The sequence below is a fragment of the Schistocerca gregaria genome, chromosome 1, assembly GCF_023897955.1.
Source record: "Schistocerca gregaria isolate iqSchGreg1 chromosome 1, iqSchGreg1.2, whole genome shotgun sequence".
In the NCBI taxonomy this organism is placed as follows: domain Eukaryota; kingdom Metazoa; phylum Arthropoda; class Insecta; order Orthoptera; family Acrididae; genus Schistocerca; species Schistocerca gregaria.
Window position 1 is genome coordinate 420,438,130 of NC_064920.1, and position 12,932 is coordinate 420,451,061.

The 12,932-nt window shown below is 38.9% G+C and overlaps 1 protein-coding gene across 1 annotated transcript in view; it reads left to right on the plus strand.

Moving 5' to 3' along the window:
• The first annotated feature begins 517 nt into the window (after positions 1–517).
• LOC126350334 (actin-binding protein IPP) overlaps positions 518–12,932 on the plus strand; it is a 63,512-nt gene continuing 51,097 nt past the window's right edge. The window contains exons 1-5 of the mRNA XM_050002506.1: positions 518–1,037; positions 1,159–1,394; positions 1,473–1,617; positions 2,050–2,188; positions 10,746–10,911. Coding sequence (XP_049858463.1) covers positions 1,013–1,037; positions 1,159–1,394; positions 1,473–1,617; positions 2,050–2,188; positions 10,746–10,911 — 711 coding nt within the window. The 5' untranslated portion in view covers positions 518–1,012. The remainder of the gene's footprint in view (positions 1,038–1,158; positions 1,395–1,472; positions 1,618–2,049; positions 2,189–10,745; positions 10,912–12,932) is intronic.

Here is a 12,932-nt window from a genome sequence, read left to right on the forward strand (position 1 = left end):
TTATGTTGTTTGTATGGCAACGCACAGACGTAGCTCTGAATGTTTTTTAGTGTGATAGTTTGTATCAGGTGATGTGATACGTTAAACGCTAATATCATCAATGATTTTTTATCATTGCCATAAACTGTTCCAGCACATATTGCTTTTTTGCATAAGGATGATCGTTTTAAATTCTATTCAATACACAATAAGTCGTAACAAGAGCTGTCTCCTAAAACGAATTGGTGGCATATGACCTTTACGAGCGTTTAGAGTGTTTCACATTGAGCCATTTTCGGGAAAAGTGAAAGATAATATCAGTTACAGCAAATGGTTCTAAGTAAAAACTTTCAAATTGATTCCATTGTAAAAACAGGGTAGACCGCTCTTTGTAATACTTGTAGAGTAAATGTTATTGCGGAACAAATAACATTCTCGTTTTGGTGTTGGACTCGCTAAAATGCTCCCTTTTTTTCTCTTTTTGAATCGTGCTAACTTTTATGTTTATGAACAACGTCATTATTCTGTTTCAGTCTTCATTGAATCGTTTCATATCGATGCCTTGTTAGAACATTAAAGGCCCTACTTGTCTGACCAACATTTTCCCTAATAGCAACACACTACTTCAAAACGCCAAAAATAATTCAATAACAATGTTTTTAAATATTTTATTAGATTGCTGTGTGGAGCGCAACACTGTGCTTTCTTTGTGTTTATTTTGTGTCTCTCTGGCGATCTCCGTGTATAAGTGTATCTGAAGTCTATGAATGTTTAATGTACCGTGTCAGATTTTGTTTTCATGTGTAACGCTAACGCCTTTACATTTTTAGTATAAAATTAGTTTCTGCAGGATTTGAATTTTAAAAAAAGCTATAGGTTTAAATCAAAACAAAATAGTTTACATATCCTTTGAAGCTTGACCTAAATGTGATTGACACTAGTCAGCTGTTTGACATCAGGCGAATGACGAGCGTACAACAATAAAATAATATAACGTAGTGTCGCATTTCATCTAGCAACTGTTCCTGTAAACATGAGTTGTGTATGGTATTGCTATGGTAGAGTATCGTAACAGAAACTATATAATGTGAATAAGCAAAAATATTACAGATCACAGCTAGTATGAACAGGGAAGATTTGGAGTTTACGTTGATTCTGTTTTGTGTTTGATGGATACAGCAACAATGCCCCCGCTGAAGAGCAGTAAACCTAATGATTTGACAGCAGGGTCCAGCAGCCAGATACATTTAAAAGTATCGCCATTTGAAAACAATGCATCTCAAGACATGCCAAATACCAATAAATATCATTGTAGCAATGATTATGCAAAGAAAGTGTTGCTCAATCTCAATTTTCTGCGGCAAAATAGTAGATTCTGTGATATTTCAATTGTGGCAGGGGGAAAAGTGTTGAAGGTAGGCTTACAATTGAAGCAAAATGGATTTTAGTTGTACCTATCGTTGGTTGTTTATGATATGTATTTTCATTTTAAGGCTCATCGAGCTGTTTTATCAGCTAGTAGCCCATACTTTCAAGCCATGTTCACTGCAGGATTATCTGAAGAGCAGCAAGAAACCATTGAATTGCATGATGTTTCACCAAATATTCTACACACACTTATTGACTTCATTTACACAGGTGTGTTGTGATACAGTGACAGTTTGAGCAATATAGTTTACATGCACTGTGCCATATTGTTTAAATTATATGAGACCTTTGGTTTGGCATGAGCTGAATAAGGTGATTATCATGCATTATCATAAGCTTCTTCAGACCTTCCTATTTTGTCAGTCACTGGTGGAAAGATGTGTGTTCTACTAAAGAAATGTGCTTTTACATTATATTGTGCAGTAAGTTCACTCACTACAGCATTTGATGTAACAGATATATACATACTTCAAGTACATCAAGTCTGTTGCAAGCTACCTGCTGGATATTTGTTACTGTCTTATGGTGTAAAGCTCAGCAGTGGTGCTCTCACTTTCTACTTTTTCACTTCATTCCACTTTAGACCACAAGTTTTACACACAACACTCTGAACTAACAATTTAGTGATATATATCTTTCCAGGTGATGTGAGCATTGGTCAAGAAAATGTGCAGGAATTGATGGCAGCTGCTGACATGTTGCAGCTTCGAGAGGTAGTGCAAGGATGCACAGATTTCCTGAAAAGGGAGTTGCACACGTCTAATGCTGTTGGCATCTATAGGTATGTTTGACCACTTAAAAGAAATTTATGGCTTTTTAATAACGATTTTATCTTATCTCTCTTCAGTACTTGCATGTTTACACACACACACACACACACACACACACACACACACACACACACACACACACACACACACACACGAGGGGGGGAAAAAACTGAAACCCGAGAACCAAGCCCCTCAACCTATAAATCCTACCCACTGCTAAATAAATAAATTCAGAGGGACACTTCCACCGGCACTTCCCATGTGAATGAGGTTGCCGGTTTGAAGAGCGTTTGGCCAACTCCAGATTTAATGGCCCCTAAAAACCATCTATGGTATTAGTGCAAGCCTCAGTGTTATTATCCTTAAATTGAATGCTATGGGTAACCACTTTATGTTCATAACTCCTCTTCCCCAAACCCCTGTAAGATGAAAATGCATCTGACATCACAGTACTACTCTCCTCAATGTATTCCTTGATAGGCCCACCAGTTCCCTCTCACTACAACAATCCAAAATGTTGTGTACTCCGCCCCCCCCCCCCCCCCCCCACACACACACACAAAAACTATACCCACAAACCAACATGCAAACCACCCCTCCCCTACTATTTCTTACCAAATTCAGACTCATCAGTTTCAAATACCACCCCAGGTCCACCCAACTTCCCACTATACTTCACATACTCCAAAGATACCTCTCTGCAAAGAAGAAAGTCTGTCTAATACAGTGCTCACACTTACACTGGTGTCATAGGCACGTAAACTTAAAGAGGAATTCTAACAAAAATAACACGTAAGCAAGACAACTGAGATTTCTTGAACCAGGTTCCACGCCGAATTGATTGCCAGATGTTACTCTAACAGCTCCTTCACACATTTAGGTCCCTGATCAAAAATGCTGGGACTTCGGTCAACTCCATACACCGCCCATAAACAGGACACGTGATGGACATACTCCTCAATCAACCGACAAGGCTTTGAAAACTTAACGATTGACAATATGTCTTCGTCCAAATCCGCAAGCAAAGAATAATTTGCAAACTTATTGGTCGTATGCATCACCCACAAAAAATAAACTAACCATACCTAACAAAAGTGCCAAACCCATAAACCACAGAAACCAATGAATTATAACAATGCACTGCAAACAAAGCACACTCTTTCAAGTCCACACTAACACAATAATTACCAAAACTCAAATGACCCAGTATTGCACATTACATAAACAACTTCACTCATCAACATCCACCAACATAATGCACAATCAAATATAACAACACAACATCTACAAACACAAACCAACTCAAAAACACTGTACCATGGTGAAGTCACACATGGCAGCATTGTTACATCACGTGTCAAAGCAGACGAGTGGAATTGGATGCCTCCAGTGACCTGTGAGACTCAAATCCCGACCATGCCTTCACAATTAAGATTTCATGATGTTTTTGTAAATCACCTTAACAAGGCTTATTAATGGCTTCTGTGTTGAAGGAATATTTTTAAAACTAAAGGACACACCCACCTACTACTCCCTCCTCCTCCCCCCCCTCCCCCCACTCACACGTGTAGGGAGAGAGGGAGAGAAAATAGGAGTACACAGAGTGTGGGTTGAGAGAGATAGAGGCAGGGTGTGGGGACAGGCATTAGGAAAGGGTGGCCAATGGCTTGAAGGGAAGTGTAGGAATGCAGGAGAGAGAGGCAGCAGGTGCGTAGAATAGGGGTGCATAGGCACCAGTGCTGAAAAGTTCATGTGGTGAACAATGGTCGTGATGATGTGGAGAAATTAAATGGGAGAGGGTGATGGGGCAGAGGAAGGAGAGGCAGAAAGTGTGGGTGCAGTGGATCAGCAGAGACTGAAGTCAGAAGAATTATGGGAATGAAGGATCTGTTGCAAGAATAACCCCCCTCTCCTTAGTTTAGAAAAGCTGGTGCTGTGGTGAAGGATCCAGATGGTGCAGATTGTGAAGCAGCTACTGAACTCAAACATGCTATGCTCAACAGTTTGGTCTGCCACAGGGTGAACAACTCTGCTCCCACTTAGCACCACCAACTGACAGCATATATGCCCACTATGCTGAAACTCTCACTGAGGCCTTTACAGACAGGCACTATCCCCCAAGCTAGTCCTCAAAGAGGTTTCTCTTGTTATGGATTTATCACCAAACTTCTGGAGTTACAGGAAGTTACTAAAAATTATGGAAATAAGCATTTTACAGTGTGATGTTTTTAAAATATTGGAACAGGTACTGTTTACATTTTGCTAATTGTATGCTCCTAAAATGTTTTATAGACTGTAATGAGTTCCTTTTTGAGAACACAGTAAAACCTGTCTATGAATGATTTCGTTACCATGGCTCATTTAGATTATGCTGAGTGATGAACGTTTTTCGTTCTGTGCATATCAGCTTAAAGTATAGGAATAAAGCTGCTTTCGAATGAAAATTACGGAAGTTTCAAGATATTCCTCTGTAAATTGTTGCCACTTTTATAACCCGGTGATTTACCAATAGTTAATGACACACACCACATATTATAATACTGGAGATTTCCTTTAATTTTTTTTACATTGTGCCAGGAGTAAATTATTATAGACCAATGGCATTTTCTGTAATTTTGTGACTGATTGTTCAGTGGTTTTATTCTTCCTTTTAGAATTCAAATACACTGTATACATAGTGGTAGCTGGTAAGGATTTTTTATTCACTTTGTCAAAAAAATGCAACTTTTTTGTTCCTTCGGCAACTGGTAACAATTTTGTAAAGATAAGCCTAACCCAAATGATAACATTGATTGTTTTATTTACAGTTGTTTTTATTCCTGAAAAATCTTCTTTATTTAGTACAGAGAGTATCTGAAATATAGTACTTAATCATGCTTGTAATTTTCATCATTTTCTGGGGGAAGACCTCAGACTGATCCCTTCCCCTAATGTATTTGTCATACAATTACTGAGAGCCCCTTCTCAAGGTTGGCAGCAATGCCTCACACACTCACAGTACTTCCACCACCCCAAGAACCAGATGGAAAGGAGTACCTCCCTTATCACCAGATACCAACTCAGACTGGAACAACTGATCAGTGTCCTTTGTCAGAGCTTCAGCTATGTGTCATCATGCCCAGAAATAAGGGACATGCTTCCCAACCTACACAACAGCCTGGCCAACCCTGTGCCAAACCGACTCCCAGCCCCTTGGCACAGGTATCATATCACTGTGGAAGATCTAGATATAATACCTGTACTATTCACCCACCCAGCACATCCTACATCAGTCCTATCCTGTCAGAGGCAGGGCCTCCTGTGAAAGCAGCCGTGTCATATACCAGCTCTGTGAAATTTTATGTGGATATGACCACCAACCAGCTGTCCACAAGAACGAGTCGCGACCAAAAAACTGTGGGCAAGAACTTGGCACCCAGTGGTGGAACACGTTACTGAGCACAACATGCTCAGATTCACTGGCTGCTTGACAATCAATGCTTTTATGAACTAGACAAACATGGGCTATTCTTGCAACATATCCTTCACTCTCGTAAACCTCCTAGCCTCCATCTTCACTAACCACTGCACCCACACCCTCTATCCTACAATCTCCCTGTCCTCTGTCCTGTCACACCTTCCCAATCTGTATTCCACAAGCCAACTGCCTCCTTCAAACCATCAGCTACCCTTCCCCAACCCACATGTGCATGTGCATCCTGTTGCTTGTTAATGGATTCATCCAAAAGCTAGAAAAGTTTTTGTTCTTCCTTTTGTGTCTGTTGACAACTCAAATTTCTACCTTCAATAAGTCACTCCTTAAGCAAAAACTTTCTTTACAGTATTTGTACTGTATTTTGTATATTGATAAAGTGAGTTTTGCTGCAGAAACTTTTATGTTGTTATTGTGAATTGAAATAAATTTTTGCATAAAAATATTATCCTGCAATATTTTTCTTTCCACTTTGTCCTTCATTGGTGAACATCATACTTCGTAAATGAGCTTGTTATGAATTGGAGCTTATTCAGCAACAGTGTTACAGTGTGTGGAAGTAAATTTAAGCAAGTACTGTTTGCGATAAAAATGAACTAGTGATTATGATGATGTCAATAAAAAAGTAACCTGTTGTTGTTGAGCTGAGCTTTATAATATTCTAAGTACTTTAAGTACAGTTCGACCACAATAAACTGACCTTTTTATTGCAACGTCAAGCTGCTCCTAGACGCTAAGTGTTACTGTACACACTGTTAAGTGTAATGGTACCAGTATTGCAGGAAGCAGGTGACACTGACTTCCCCTCTCTTCCCCTCTCTGCTCCTCTCACATTGGCAATCCTAATGTGGGGTCAAGGCATGCTTCCTGCCAGTACTGACAGCCAAACTTGAAAGGTCAATTATTATGGCCAAGCTGCAATTAAAATCCCTTCATGTTAGTATTTTCTGAAGTCAGACATACATATGCTGATACCAATCCACTTGATAAAAAAGAAAATTGAGCAACTTTAAAGAAGTACTGATCCTTTTGATTATCATCATCATTCTTAATAAGGTCATTTTGAATAGAATTTGTGAACACAAGGTGCACAAAAATCGTCCTCTGCAGCAAACAGATTGGATTGCAAAAAGGCTTGTCAATAGAAGAGGCTTTATTTAGCTTGACAGACATGATTTAGCTATGGTTTTTGATTGTGTGAAATATGGTGAACACCTGCAAATGTTAAAATATTACAGAATAATAGGCAAATGATTTTTACCTTAATAGCACAAAGGTAATAAGTGTTATCAGTTCCATCTCCATACCATAGTAGTAGGCACTCTGTATTTGGTGCAGACACAGTATACCATAGGTTTCAATTTTGTTGTTACTAAAGTAGATAAATGAACTGCACCGTACATTGGCGGGATATGCAATTTTTTTTGTATGTCCTCCCTACCACCCTCTGTCAAACTATACAAATAACTGGAAAGCATAGGTGTGATCAATCTGAAAGTTGGTTAGAACACTACCATGCTTTACTAGGCCGTGTCCTGTTGGTATGCCCTTGCCTTCTTCCAAAATTTGAGCTATCTTACGTAGCTGGTTGTATGGCAACCTACAGTTTTTCACAGAGTCTGACCCACAGTGCATCTCAACATTTTCACTTAAAAAAAATCATTGCCAGATATCAAAAAAGTGTTTAGTGACAGATAAAAATCCTAGAATTGACTTGGGATAGAACTCCAGTCTGGTAAGTAACCAGTAAGCCGTTGTGTCCAGTATTTATACCAGTAGATGTTAAAGTTAAATGATTATCATTAAATCGTCACCAGGCTCAGTTCGTACAGTTCAGTATTTCACATAAAACCATAGAAACTACATGACTTTGCTTTGCTGTTCAAATAAAAACAAAACAGGCGGGGGGAGTGGGCATTGTCAGCCTCTCAGATGTACTTGCAAAAGATATTATGTGCTCATTGTAATGGCCAGTTGTTTTAAGCGCATTACAAATTAATGAGTCACCTTTTTTATCAACTAAAATTTCACCAGAGCTTCCTACTTGAAACTTGGCTGAAGCTAGTATATTCTCCAAATCTGTTTGCCTGCCAGGATATAAGTTTCTTATGGCTGACAGGCCACAGTAGAATGGTGATGGTGTGCATCTTTATAGGGCTTATACATTTGTACATACAACCTAGAGTCATAAGTGTGTTGAATCCTAATGAAAAAAACAGGTTGAATTTATGTTCATAGTCTACAGAGCTAAAAGATCAACATGGTGACATCTCTTCATTGACAACAAGGGCATGTCACTGTGAAGGAAGTTACGGAGACAGTATGTCTGAGAAGAATACTTTGTTGCAGACAGTATAAGTATTCTTTGCCTAGAACCCACACACCATGTGATTGGTGGTAATGCCCACAAAGATGTTAACTGCAATGAAAAATATTGACAAAAAAAGAGATATTGGTTAGAGATTGGCTCTGGGCCTCTCAGCACCTGACATAATATTTGTGGTGTACTCTCACAGTTACACAAAGCTCAGAGCATGCAACATAATTTTTAGAAACATTAAACATATAGATTGTGGTATTCTAATAGCAGACTGCATAGAAACTAAATGACAATAAGGTCATGGCTCTCTATGACAGTCATGCTCTTGTACATACAGTTGGGGCAAGAAAAAACACCTGCTTATTGACTGACAATTGAATAACATGAAATTAAAAACAACAGGTATGCAGCTCACAGATGTTTCAAGTCAAATCTGATGCCTAACAATTACAAAGTATATGCAAAGATGTGAAATAGGGTAAATCAGTATGTTTGCAAAGTCAAAATCAGGCATGCTTATTTTGGCGTGTGCAGCAATATGAGCCATATGATCTGTGGAAGAATTTCCATAGCGTAGGTATTGAAAAGACAAAAAGTTTAACTTTTTTCAGATTTTGGCTGTTTGAATGAATGCAGTTTTTTATTTACTTATTTTTAAGCTGCAATTATCCCCCATGCTGAAATAAATTATAACCTGTTAGAGCCCCCAGACCATGTATCTAACACCAGCATTTTTCACATAAAAACTTTATAATGAACTCAAAAATAAAAGTGATACACAATAATATCATCAACATTAATGTGATCAAGAAAGTTATAAACAGCTTAATATAAGACCAGACACACGATTTCATATTTATCTCATGAGTGTGAGGTATGAGCGTAATCCAGAAAATTTGTTTTCCACTTTTCTTTTCTTAAAGAAAACACCTTTTGAATAAAAACTCTTTTGGCAACAGATACAGCAATGTCTCAGCTATTTTTTGATATAATCACTTACTGTATTGTGGGAGCAACTTTTGTATTCGTGTCTCCTGCAGGTCAGTGGAAACAGTATGTGGCAGTCACCTCCAGCCTTTTGACATTGTGAAAATGCTGACCATAGGACAGGAATGTCATAAAGTCCAAGGAAATTTGGAAATCACCGGGAGCAAGATTGGGAACAATGGTTCTCCAAAGTGCACTCCCATGTCAGTCCACAGGGTTGTCAGTGATGACGGATGGTTGCCCAGTGCCCTCTTCAGTATGGATGCTTTGTGATCTACAGAAAATTGCCTACACCAGTGATGCACCGTGTGTTTGCTCATGACCTCTGAATTTCTTATAAGAAAACTCTGATTTCTCAACTGCTCACCCCAGCAACGAACAAATTTCTGCCAACAAGATATCAGTTTGTTGATGCCATCACTGTAGAATGTATGACATTGCTGACACAGCCATGACCTCACCTCTGCTTTCACACTTCATCACTATCAAAGAGAAGTCCTCGAAGTTATTCTTTAAGTTATGGAAACAGAATGGGTCAAGTCAGGACTGTATGAAGGATGATCGATAACAATGAGCCCAAGGCATTCAATTATTGCAGATGTCGCAATCCTTGTGAGCAGTCTGGCTTCGTCATGCTAAAGGAGGGGTTGCTGCGTGTATGGATGAACTCTTCGAATTTATACTTTCAGTTTTCTGAGGATCTATCTCGCACCGACATAGTTACGTTACACCTCTGCCACATTACATGCGCAAAGCAGGGAAGTTGACCAAGTAATATGCAAGGCGTGCAATACATAATCCAATATTGGGAACAGAGTAAAAACTTCAGAGGCATTACTTTCTGCCACATACTTGTATTAATGCCTGTGCCCTTTTCAGCCTTTTACCCATCTTCAGTGGGTATAATACTTGTTTCAGTTACTCCTGTTGAAGCTGGATGAAAGCATGAAATGCTATTGGCATAAATAAAAGCACATAAAAAGTGGCTGGTTACTGCCATTTCTTAAAATAATATAATCCACAACCAATTAGGCTCAACAATCAGGAAAATGGATTGATTATTGTTAACATCATTTACTACTTTTTGTAAGACGGAGAGGGAGTCCATAAGCTGACTAAAGTGCCTGTCCTGGGTGGAGCAGGTGTTAAAGGAAGAACAGGTGAATGAAAGAGTGGAGCAGGTATAATTAGAGGAGTGTTGCAACACAGAAGAAGATGGGAGGAATAAAGTGCAAGAGCATGCGTAAGATGTTATATATTGATTTGAAGGGACTTGGGGTTGTTGGGGAAACCATGTGGATCAGGATCCATAAACATATAAGCCAAATCAGAATGAGGTTGGAGTGAGGTAGTGACAAGTAAGAAACTCCTAATATTCAACAACATTGCTTAACCAGCCTCAAAGGAGTGTACTCTTCAGTATCCCAGCCTGTGGTGGGTGAATGACATTATACTCTGACTTCTTGCCTATACTCTATGACTTCTTGCCCTTCACAGTCCCCTGAAATGTGCAATACCTTCCAAAACATATCCAGCTCTCCTAAAGTGGTAATTTGCTGGACACTCTACCTGTGAAACTTTCTGGTGCATTGTCATGCCACTGCTGCTTCTGACTCGATATCTTTTCCTTTGTTGATTTGAAGAAGGACCCTGGTTCCAGATACTCAGTATTAATCATTGTGTGTTTTTTCGCTGTATCATTGATGTGGCTTGTTTTTCAGTTTATTAATCATTTTATAATGCTGTTTGTTTTGTCATTTTTAATTGATGGTGCTTATGTAATGTACAGGTTTGCTGAAGGACACAGCTTTGAGGAACTGACCAGGTTTGCAGTAGATTTTATTCAGTGTCATTTCCCACAAGTGTGCTGTGAAGAGGAATTTGCTGAACTACCAAAAGAAGACTTGATAAAGTTCTTGTCCAGTGAACTTTTAAGAGTTGACACAGAATTCCAGGTAATCAAGAATGCACTTAAAGAAAATTCACAAAATCACAGTGCATTTCAGTCACCTTAGTCATGTATCATATGTTAAGGAGCTGCAAGGAACAGTTTTCCTTGTAAATTAGTTTGAATAATGCAAATTGGGCAATTCACAGTCTTAATCAAATCCCCCCCTTCCCCCCTCTCCATACCCTCTCTCCCTCTCCCATGATCCATGGACCCTGCCGTGGTACCTGAATGATACAAATAGATGTACCATAGATGCAACCACAGTGGCTGGACATCTGTTGAGAGGTCTTACAAAAGTTTGGCTCCTGAAGAGGGGCAGCAGCCTCTTCAGTATTTTCAGGGGCAGTAGTCTTGACGATTGACTCATGTGGCCTTGTAACATAAGTCAACATTGTCTTACTGTGCTGGTATTGCGAACAGCTGAAACTAATGGGAAACTACAGCCATTATTTTTCCCAAGGGCATGCAGCTTTACTGTATAGATAAATAATCATGACATCCATTTGGGTAAAATATTCGAGAAGCAAAATAGTCCCCATTTGGATCTACGGGCAGGGGCTTCTTAAGAAGATGATGTCATCAGGAAAAACAAAACTGGTGTTCTGTCGGTTGGGGCATGGATGTTGGATCTTTTAATCAGGCAGGTAGATTAGAAAGTTTCAAAAGGTAAACAGATAGGTCGAAGTTAGGTGTAATGAGAATTGGTGAAGTTAACAAAACGAACAGGACTTTTGGTCAGGTGAGTACAGGATTATAAATAAAAAAGCAAATGGGGAATATATGCAATAGTAGATCTAATAATAAATATGAAAATAGTAATGCAGGTAAGCTACTATGAACAACATTAGTGAACGCATTATCATAGCCAAGATAGATACTAAGTCCACATCTGACACAGTAGTACAAGTTTGTATGTCACCTAGCTCCACAGATGATGAAGTAATTGAAAAAATGTGTGCTGAGATAAAAGAAATTATTCAGATAGTTAAGGGAAAGAAAAATTTAATTGTGATGGGGGACTGGAATTCAGTAGTAAGGAAAGGAAGAGAAGTAAAGTTAGTAGATTGAATAAGGACTAGGGGAATGGAATGAAAGAGCAAACTGCTTGGCAGAATTTTACACACAGTCTAATTTTAAATATTGCTAATACGTGCTCTAACAATCATGAAAAGAGGTCATCTGCGTAGAGGACATGTGGAGACATTAGAAGATATCAGACTGACTGTGTAGAGCAAAGAAAAATCGTCACATTCGGACTTCACAGCATGATTCCTCAAATCCTACCAATACAATTTTGTCCTATGCATATTATGAACAGTAAATGGACGTTAAAGATGGGCAATCTGTTAACACCACAACCATGTGTACACTAAGTACTGCTGTCAGGATATAGCAGTAGTGCTGTGCAGTGGCTAGCATTTTGGGTTAACATGCAGGAGGTTGAGCGTTTGATTCTGAGTCGAGGCTTATTTGTTTTTATTTGTTAAAAGTGGTCTGTGTAGTGTGGTATCTGGCATCTTTTGTCATTGTACTGTGATTATAGTGGGTCAGCTACAAAACATTTGCAGTTACATACTACTAACACAGAAATGAAAATACAGTCATTTTCATTGGCCAGCCTTTAAAGAAACCTTTCATATGCCGTGGATGCAAATTGTTTTGCACCGCAGCATCTACAAGGTCACCAGTAGGGCTAGCAAACTGGTTTGCAAATAATTTTGATTGGACCATTGAGGGAGGTTACACAGTTAATAGGTTTGCAATTTAGTAGGTGCAGTGGCGCAAAACAATTTGGTCCATGACATGCAAAAGGCTTCTTTAAAAGTTGACCAGTGAAAACAATTGTGTTCCATTTCTGTGTTTGTAGTTCGTAACTGCAAATGTTTTGTAGAAGGCCCACTGTAATCACTATTAAGACGCCAGATATCGTACCATGCAGACTACTTTTATCAAATAAAAGCAAGTCAACCTCGACCCAGAATTGAACCCTTGACCTCCTGCATGCTAATCTAAAGTGTTATCCAC